The following is a 10,199-nucleotide window of genomic DNA, read 5'->3' as shown; positions in this document are numbered from 1 at the left end:
TGCTTCTGATCACAAGATCTTCTTCAAACACGGACCAAACCCTCTGAACCAATTTTTCCCAGTGGTTCCACTCATCTTCTAGATGGCAGAAAACCACCTGGGACCCCTCATCTATTCCAAACAAGGATGTGGAACCCTCTGGAAAGGTCTGGCCAGAAATGAGGAGCAGGAGACATCTGTACCTCCACTGTGGTACTTTGTGGTTACACCAGCTGCGCGTTTGACCTCAGTTCCTGCCAATTTACTCTTATTTTTCCATTAATTTATAATTCACAGGACTGGATTAATGCTTCCCAAATTAGCTTTGAATAGTATATCTAAGGATCACAAAGCTTTTTGAATGTGACAGTGAAGTTGGTAAGTTCATTAAGAGACTTTGATTCAAGCAGGGATTTTTCCCTGCTGTTATTTCCTGAAAGAAACCCCATTTCTGTGAAATAGCCATTTCCTTTTCTTTTAATAGGAAAATTCAATTTCTCTTTGGTTCAAGCAGGGAGTTTTCCCTGCTGTTATTTCCCGAAAGCAAAATTGTTTCAGTGAAATAACCATTTCCTTTTCTTTTAATAGGAAAATCCAATTTCTCTTCTTTTTTTCCTGTTTCTTAGCTAGTTCCTTCTCTTTGCTTTCATTGCCACAAATTCCCTAATCTTATTATTCTTGGGTGTTGGAAAAGCATAATCATTTGAGCCATAAAATAGAAGACAACAGCAACACTTCCATGGAGGTGACTTAAGCCAGAGGAATTAATTCTCCCAGCAGACAGCTCTTATTTAGAACAAACGTGATTTTCAGAACTGAAGCTATGTTTTTAATGAGGCTCTGTGAAAATAGATGTAGCCCAGAGCTGCTGGGAGATTCAGTGTTATGCCAAAGAAATGCATCATGTGAGGGAAACAACAGCCAACAGATTCATTCAGTAAGTTCATCGCTCAGTTCTCTGCAGAGAAAACCAGGCTCTGCATTTCTGGCCCTCGGAGATCACTGGCCCGAACAAGGGAATCTACAGTTCTTTATTGAGTCTTCAAATCTGGCACACCCAAAAGGTGTGTTTTGAGGTTTAATCAAGAAAAGAGGTGTTTTTTCCTCCCTCTGTTTTAAATGAAGCCAGCACACATGAGCAGGTGGGTCTCCACACAACACAGGCTTAAGGCATGAAAATCCTTGCCCCGGGATGCTACAGATGCCAAGAGATGTTTGGTTTGGTTTTCCCTGGGAAAAGCAAGATTAATGCTTTGATCTGAGCTACCACCTTTTCGGGTCTGTGCCTCAGTTTCCTTTCTTACCTGCTGTCTCCAGAGACCGTCTCACACCTACACAGCAAAGCACCAGAGGCATGGATGGGACCACTGCTCATCACTGTGGGGTAGCACCACATTCGGAGGGATCTCCAGGGATTTATAGCCATGAAAAAAGGTTTATCCAGCATGGATACAGAAAAAATTCGCCTTGGCTTCAGGGCTGGTCAGTGTTTTCAGATGAAGGATAAGAAAGAAAAGCCATTTGGAGACCACCATGCAGCATGGAGCTGGGAGGGCAGCCTCAGGAGCTCCTCATGCTTTGCTACCTGGATTTTCCTCCCCATAGCAAACAGCTCTGCTCCTCCCAGGTGCAGCTGCAATTGCCAGGCAAAGGTTATTGTTCTCCTGTGAACTCAGTGGTCCTGTGAATGGTTCCCAGCCCAGAAACCAAAGCTGGCAGCTTATTTGCACATCAGCCATGGGGCACATGCAGCAGCAATGTGCCCACCCCTATGGAGGCTGCAGAAGCCAGACCCATTGGGTTTACCAGCATCATGTCCTTCCCGCATGAAAAATCTGCCTCTGAATAGAGAGTGTGAAGTTGCAGAGACAAATGGGACAAAACACCAGCCACTCACACCAGGAAAGGGAGGATCAGCTCCTAATGACAGCATCGTGTTTGCCTGGCTCAGCCAGAGATAAAAGATGAACCATGGATCATACTGATTTCTCACACCGAGATAACAACAGAGGAGGATTTGGCTCCCAAAGCAGCATTATTTCAACCTATGTGCCAGCAAAATCATTTTTCTGCCTGACTTTATAGCAAACTTCATCAAATATCCATCTGGCAGCAGGTCAGAAAGCTACATACGAAGCTGTGTGCACTGTCACAGCAGATTGATGCCAGAAACTCCAGCAGGAGAAACCTCCTGCCATAGATTTGGGAGGGTACACAGATCTGCTGCAGAGAGATCTGGTTTTCTGGACTTTATCAAAAGCAGCGTCTGGTAAGGGGCTGTAGCCCCGAAGCTGCCGCTGAAGTTTGGTTCTCTTTGGAGAAAGAGCCCAGCAAGCTCTCCTTTTAGGGGTGCCTGGAGGATTGGATAATAGAGCAATTCTCAAGTGTTCAGATCAGAAATTTCATCTGGAACCTTGGAAATTTTTTTCCTGGCAAAAGCATTATGAGAACCAGTGTCTTTTCAGGACAGACCTATTTCAAGAAATCAGAATTTCCCAATGAATATGTGCTCCCTGGAAAAACTGCTAGGGACTCTTTGTATGCAAAGACGCCTTGAAAAACATAATCTGTCCTCTCAGGTCTGACACCCTCTGTGCTCCAAGAATTTAAAGCCATGTCGGTGTGTGCAGGTCCCACAGAGAGAGACTGCGAGTGATAACAAGTAGCAGGAGATCTGCTGATGGAAACAGTGAGATCGCCTCTCTGCAGAATTTGTAAATTAGACTGAACGAAGCCATGGAAACAAGCCTGTATGGAGCAATCCTTGCTGGCCAGCCCTGATGGTCCAGCTGTCTTCTGCAGCCTGGTGGCACACTGAACCTGGGTGAGCAATGGTCCCCTCCTTGTTGGAACTCTCACACGGGAGATGCTCCACTCCCTTCAGCATCTTGGTGGCTGCGCTGGACTCTCTCCAGCAGTTCCCTGTCCTGCTGGAACTGAGGGGCCACAACTGGACACAAGATTCCAGGTGTGGTCTCCCCAGGGCAGAGCAGAGGGGCAGGAGAACCTCTCTGACCTACTGACCACCCCCTTCTAACCCACCCCAGGTACCATTGGCTTCCTGGCCACAAGGGCCCAGTGCTGGCTCATGGTCACCCTGCTGTCCCCAGGACCCCCAGGTCCCTTTCCCCTACACTGCTCTCTAATAGGTCATTCCCCAGCTTATACTGGAACCTGGGGTTGTTCCTACCCAGATGCAAGACTCTACACTTTCCCTTGTTATATTTCATTAAATTTTAAATGTTAAAATGAAAAAAGTTAAACTCACGTCTTCCCTAGGAAGTGTGAGAGAACAAACAGTGTAAGACAACGTCAGGAGAGATGCTCCATACCCTTGGTCCATCCAGAGGCAGGTGCTGCTGCAGATGATGAGCATCTGCTGTGGCTTCACATCACCCTGGGGACATGGGAAGGGTGTCACTCTGAGGGCATCCCAAACAAGGAATTCTTTGGGGTTATCACTCTGATAGCCAGGAGTTTTAGAAAACAAATGTACAACCTCTCCTAGAGCATGTTGTAGTGGGGCAGCTGGCAGTGTCTGAGGGTCTCTCCGATGGATGCTGAAAGCTCCACTGACCTGACAACATCTGAAAGCTGGAGAAAACTGGCCTTTCGACCCCTAAGTTGAGCACATTTGCTATGGATTCACTGGAGGCTAGTGACATAAAACAAAACAAAACTAAACAAAACAAAAAGGCACATTTTACAGAGGGACTTTGCAATGGAAACTTCACATTTTCATGGATATTTTTGCTCTTTCATGCACTTTTTTTTTCCTCTTCCAGGACTTACTCAGGGAAAAATGCCTCATTTATTGCAAAAAAAAAGATACCTGGAAAGTTTATGCCTTACCTGTGGACTTGTGAGTCTTGCAAAAAAATGGCAGCTCATGAGCATTCATGAAGCTTCTGAGCCAAAATCAGAGCAATGGGCCAGGGGGATCCTGGGGAAGGATGAGCATTTCACAGGCGGGAAGGGTGGAAGGGGTCAGCCAGCTCAGCCTGATGAAAGGGAAGCTCTAGGAAATCTGCAACAAATCTAGAATGTTTCAGGGATACAAAATTCCATGAGGCAGAAAGGTACCTCAGCTAAACTAGCCACAAATAAATTTGGGCTGGGAAATAGAAAAAGCTAATTACATGTCATATAATGTTTCTGTTCTGTTTTTCCAGATGGAGAGAGAAGCTCATGGTCCAGCTCATTGCTGTGCAGCTGCTGGGCAGGGATTCTGCAGGTCCAGGAGGGCAGCAGTGGATGCTGAGCGAACCCTCCTCAGTGCTTTTCTCTCTGGTCCCACTTTTAAAAAAGAAAAGCCCTTCCAGGGACTTCTTCCTAATGGCCAAAAGAAAAAATCCTTTCTGAAGGGAGCAGGTTTTCATTTTACACACATTGTCAGTGGAACCTTCTTAGCCAGCTCATTTCCCAGGTCCTTAACCAGCCAGCCTGCCTGGAATGGAGAGATTTCCTCTCATCTCAAATCACTTGGCTGCACTTGGGAGAGAAGCCCTTTGACGAAGTGAATTTGCAAGGCTCTCAAATCCTCTTTATTCTCACTGTGCTATCCCTCCTTGACTCATCTCCAAGAAACCATGCTGGGCTAAGCCCAAAAGGAGCACAGAAAGGTGATGGTACCAATCCTAGACAGACATAAACACAACCAGATACAGCTTCCGCCCCTTCCTCGCACCATAAAATAAATGTCATCTATACCCAGGACTGGGGAAGATCAGTTAAAATAATCCAGTCTAGTCCTCCATCACTGAAGAGGCTGAATTCAGAACATCCCATGGTCCTCACCCACCCCAGCCCACAGATTCATATCTGTCTTGTTCAGGTGCACAGCTGGGGGTTAATGTACACAGGTAAGGAAAAAGGCTAAAATGGACTATTCCCATGTTAGCCAAAGCGATGATAGTGGGAGTCCACAGTGGGATTAGTGTTTAGGCATCAGGGCTTCAAGGAACAATGCCATTCAAGAGGCAACATGAACTCTTAGGGATGTTTTTTCCTTGCAACTGGTTACACTGTCTAGAAATCAAGCAGGAGAGTGAGGAGCATAAGGCAAAAGGAATACAGACAGCCTTAGAGCACACGCAGTCCCAGGGTAAGGGAGAAGGTGCTTGGTAAAGTGAAAGAGAAGGTGATCCACATGCCTAGCAAGTGCAATTATTTTAATGGGTCTGTCTTTTCCAAATTCCACATTGCACACACATAAACAGTAATTTGTAAAAAAGACGACTCGCACCAGAAACTCTGACTTAGAACACAAGAAACTCTCCCTGTCTCCTGCTACACAAGGAGGCACAAGACTCACAACAACATTAGTCGTGGCTGATCACGGAGGCGGACAGAGAGACAGACACAGAAATCCCGAAAGACAGAAAAAGGCGAAAGCATTCATGCTTTGGAAGGCAGCAGATGATCCCGTGTCCACCTTGTTGTGCAGGCGGGTGGTTGGAGTCACGGCTTGGCGTACAGACCCATCACACCAGGGGATCGGCATCTCACTGGTCCTACACCTCTGCTTGCCCAGGTGTCATCTCTGCTGGTTGTCATCTCTTAGGTCTCAAGGGCGTCAGCTCCCAGAGCAACACCAGCTTTGTGGTGACATGCGTGTGCAGCACAGGATGTCCAGGTCCTAGGGCTGTGTCAGGGTTCTCTGTATTGTACTGGCTGCGATGCCACAATGCAAGTGTGAACCACACTAAACTACTAGCCCACCCTCCAAGTCCAGCTTCTGTACCCATTCCATCCCTACTGATATGGGATGTGCCATTGTATTATCCATCACTGGTGGCATTTCACATTGCAGCTGCAATGAGGAGTGATGCCAGTACACACACACCAGACTTGGTTTTCAAGCTTTCAATGAGTAGAGAAAGGAGTTGTACAGTTGCCACTTGATTTTACTAAATTTTTTGCTCCAAGTACTCAAAGAGAAGAGCTGCAGTAACCATATTCACATGGGTAATACCTCTGAAGGACTTCCAGCCTGTCGTGTGCTATTCCAAAACTCTTGTGAGCCAGCAGGCTGGGAATCAAACCTACATCAGCGAGCTCTTCTGTTTAATTGCTACAGCAATCACCAGCAGGCAAAAATCATGGGAACCTTTTGTTCACTGCAGCAGCTTCTGGGTGCTGAAGGGCAGCCGGCACTGCAGGCAGAGCTCACCCGCAAAAATGAGCTCTAAAGGAGATCGTGCAGAGATCAGACCATACAGACCCATCCACCTTCAAGCACTCCAGACTCAGCATTGTGCTCATCTTTAAAGCAGCTTTAGGTGGAGGTGGGAGCAGGTATTTCCCCTCTCACACAGGCAGGGAGTTGTGCAGTAGCACAATTAATGATTTGCCCTGGACCTGGAGGCTTTACCAACGACTTGACCCCATATCTTTCCATGCCAACATGACTGTCCTTCTCTCGAGCCTGCTTCTGCCCCTCCTAACCAGTAGACCAGCCCTGATAAAAGTCATACCAATGTAATTCCTTGATGTGAAAGGAGCTGTTCAAGGCAGCAAACTGATGGAGCACTAAAGGAGGACCCACATGAAGACAGATTGTTTGATTCCCTCTCATCAAGGCATGAAATTCAACCTCATCCTACCCAAGCTCATGAAGGGATCATCAGCTGCAGAGTGGCTCCCCAAGGCAACCAGGACACCACATGAACTGACTGTGCAGCACCGTGGCTTTTCTCTCCAGCTCCCCCATGACCCACGTGCCATCACTTAACCCAGCACACCAGCCATACAGTCCTCACAGCCTGGCCATGGAGAGGTCTGCTAGTGGCCCAGGGGAGCCTTGGCCATGCCACAACCTCTCCCTCTTTTCCAGTATTTCCCCTTCAGCCCTCTCGCCTCTCCATACACCCATCTCTGCTGACTAAAGCCTCAAGGCTGTGTTGCTCTCAGCTGAGCAAACTGCTGATGCTGAGCTGAATGGGAAGCATCACCTCCCTCTGTCTATGAGAGATGTGAAGTACCACAAGAAAGAGATGACTGAAGGAAATATGAGAAAGGCCCCAGGAAACCTGAGCGGTGTGGGGGCCATGGACTGTTTGCTGGCCCTTCTAATCCAGGAAACTCAGGCCATCAAAGGGAATTAGTAGGGTGCAGGAGGAAAATAAGCCAAGGACAGAGAACTTTACTGCTTCTCATTAAACTGTGCAACTCCCTGCTGCAGGATCACAAATGTTGAATGTTGACACACATTTAGGTGCAAATGGATTATTTCATGAAGAAGAAATCCATTGAAGGCTACTAAGTACAGGTACTACTCCCAGCTCAGGAAGCTCCTAAGCAATAGCGCATTGGGGGCTGGGAAAGCATTTTAGGCAAGCAACACCCTGGTTTTGCCCAGTCTGTATGCTCTTCTCCAGACCTTGTCTGAAATGGGATGCTGGGTTAGCTGGGCCTTTTAAATGATCTGGTATGGTCATTCGTGTGTCCATATGACTTCCTAGTCACTCAAAGTCCCAAGAGTCCCATTTCAAATGTAGGATTTCCATAAACAGAGAATCTATGCAGCTGTTCCTACATAAAATCCACTCTCCTGCTGCTGCCTCCCCACATACTAGTCCTGCCTAACACAGCTGTCCTTGCCCACACTGGCCCCATCTCACGAAACATGTGAACAGCCCCTACAGGAGCCAGAACAAAGGCCCATTAGCACAGTACCCAGCCTGGGTCACCCAGGGAGGAGCATTAAGCCTTTGCAGCATTAATTCATCCGATCAGGGTCTTTCTGAGGCAGATGTGGTATCTTTGCATTGAAGCTCTTGATAAATTCTCTTCTGCAAAATCATCCCGTTGCTTTGCAGGCCCATAAACACATTGAGCAGCCAGTTTCCTTTAGCAAGGAGATCCACTCCTGATTGCCCGCTCTCTGTGGTGGATCTCGCAGACACATCAGGGAGGGAGATACAGTCACCACCTTCCAGCACAGCTATCCTGAAGCCCATACAGTTATTTGCCCTGTGCCCCAAGCTGATGTGTGTCCCAGGCCAGCCTTCCATAAAAAGATGGAAAGGAAGCTGCCTAGCACTCAGTTCATTATCATGGCCCACAGATTTCATTTGCAGGCTCTTGCCCATCTCTGGTTACCCCAAGAACTTGTCCCGAAAGATTCAGCCAGACTGATCTTCCATGATACACATCGTACCGAGCAGCACAGCTGCAGCCAAACCCAATTAAAACAAGAAGAAAAAAACAATGCTAGTTGCAATCCTTGGGATCCGTTGTCTCTTAGAGTGGGTGGTAAAGTCACCCAAATGAAGGCAAGATTGAGCAAGGATTTTCAATAGAGAGGAGGTTGTTTCACACTGCTTTTTTAATAGCAAACACATAGCTTCATCCCTACTGCCAAAAAGCCTGGAACTAAAAATGCAGAAATATTTTTGTGACTGAGTGGCAGCAAGCTGTAATATACTGAGTTCCTGATTCTTTTACATTCAAGAATTGCTTCACATCTGAGAAGAAAGTGCTGCCATTTTTCAGCTCCGTGTAGCCCCTCCTTCCAGCCAACACCTTTCCATATTACACTAGACAAACTAATTTATTCCCCTCTTCCTATCTGCTCCTCAAAAACATCAGTCTATTCCCAGGAAGCGAGAGCCACCTTTTCGCAGCAACACCATTATCAATTTTCTTTTAAAAGCCGTATAATGGGCGTGTTCCTTTCAGCAAAAAAATCCAGAATTTTTCTGCTGTTGCATCCAATCCCTTACAGTGATTCAAAGAGACCCATCTGTCTGCTGGCTTTTCACAAGCACCTTCCCCATGCCTCTGAACGATGGCACATCATGGATCATCCAGCCCAACCATTGCAGCATCTGGCTGGCTACTAACAAAAGCTCTTCCTGGGTTTAGGATGCGGACAGGTCCCTGGGCAAGTTGAGCTGGATCGCCTCTCCTCCTGTGGTGTACTTGGCCACTGGCCCATTGCCTTCCATGGTGAAGAGCTTGCAAGTCTTTGTGTTCTCATGGACCGGCGTGGACTTTTTCGAAGAGATGGGGGAATTTGTAGGGCTCAGCTGAACAGCGGTGGTATCCTGCACTGTGTGCTCACTAGTTTCAATTTCAAATGCTGTGTTGCCAGGTTTGATGAGCCCAATGTTGGAACCTGGCTTGGATTTCCTGGCCCCATGAGCTGGGGGCCTCCGGCTGCAGATGCAGCAGGCACCAAAGAACGTGAAGGCCACCACCAGCAAGATGGGTCCGATGATGATGGGAGGGTTGTTTACGGGGAGAAAGGTCCCGAAGGCAAATGCTCCCACTAAAGTGATGTTGATCCCTGCCAGCATGATGCAAAGTCCACAAGCACAGCAGAGAGCAGGGGAGGGGAGGCCCTGAGGTCGTGTCTTTTTCTGGATGGGTTTCTGGGACAAAGAGGCACTGCTCTTTTCACTGAACATATTGAGATGGATCTCAGAGGTCTTTTCCGTCCTCACGGGTTGTACACTTTGTTGAGAAGGTTAGCTCTGGTCTCCTGCTGCCTTGAAATCCCTGCAGAGGAACGAAAAGCATGCAAGTGTTAGAGCAACAAAGGAAAGATGCATTTCTACCACTGTTCAAGGTGACCAGCATCTTCAGGTTTGCTGGCACCAACAACTAAGTACAAATCTAAGCCTGCTCTCAAGTCTGGGCTCTCTCTGTCCTTGGTGGTCATGTGCAGTCAGTCTCAGGCTCAAGCACTGACCTCCATGTGTTCAATGCCCTTTGCCATCCACATGGATGATGTCCAGGTGGATCTGAGCGCATGATGGCCCAGAGCCTACACTTGGCTCTACCTAGATTCTGAACCACAACACAGCATTGGACCACCGTGGCTGGGCAGACAGACGCACAGCATGAGCTCAGGTGTTTTTCACACGGATTTAAGAACTGCTGCATACAACTCTTGAGCCTTCCCCTACTCCATCCACCCTTTCCTTAGAATACAGGTTCTTCGGAACTGGAAATATGTTCTGCTGCCCATTGGGACGGTAGCCGATCTTACAGTGTTTGTCGTCACCCACAGCTTGTTTGCCTCAGCAGCTGTGAATCCAAACTTGTGCAAGGTTCGTGTCCAAGCAACACCAGCTCCTGGATGGAGGTTCATGGAAACTGAGATGATGAAGCTGGAAAAGAGCCTGCATGGACATCTGCCTTGGACCCACAGCAGGAGCACACAGCCCTGACTGACAACAGCAGCTCCTTCACAGAGAAGATTATTAGATGTG

General features: G+C 47.6%; 1 protein-coding gene across 1 annotated transcript; it reads right to left on the bottom strand.

Annotated features, from left to right (window-relative positions):
• Positions 1-8,843: 8,843 nt before the first annotated feature.
• Positions 8,844-9,392, bottom strand: TMEM275 (transmembrane protein 275; the record flags this gene model as incomplete). Its single annotated transcript, XM_082053820.1, has 1 exon — positions 8,844-9,392. The coding sequence occupies one exon, from the start codon at positions 9,390-9,392 to the stop codon at positions 8,844-8,846; it is 549 nt and encodes a 182-aa protein (XP_081909946.1).
• Positions 9,393-10,199: the final 807 nt, after the last annotated feature.

Source organism: Streptopelia decaocto, assembly GCF_964273445.1.
Source record: "Streptopelia decaocto genome assembly, chromosome: 5".
Lineage (NCBI taxonomy): Eukaryota > Metazoa > Chordata > Aves > Columbiformes > Columbidae > Streptopelia > Streptopelia decaocto.
The sequence above is the reverse complement of the archived record's forward strand: the minus strand, read 5'-3'. Positions and strand labels throughout refer to the sequence as shown.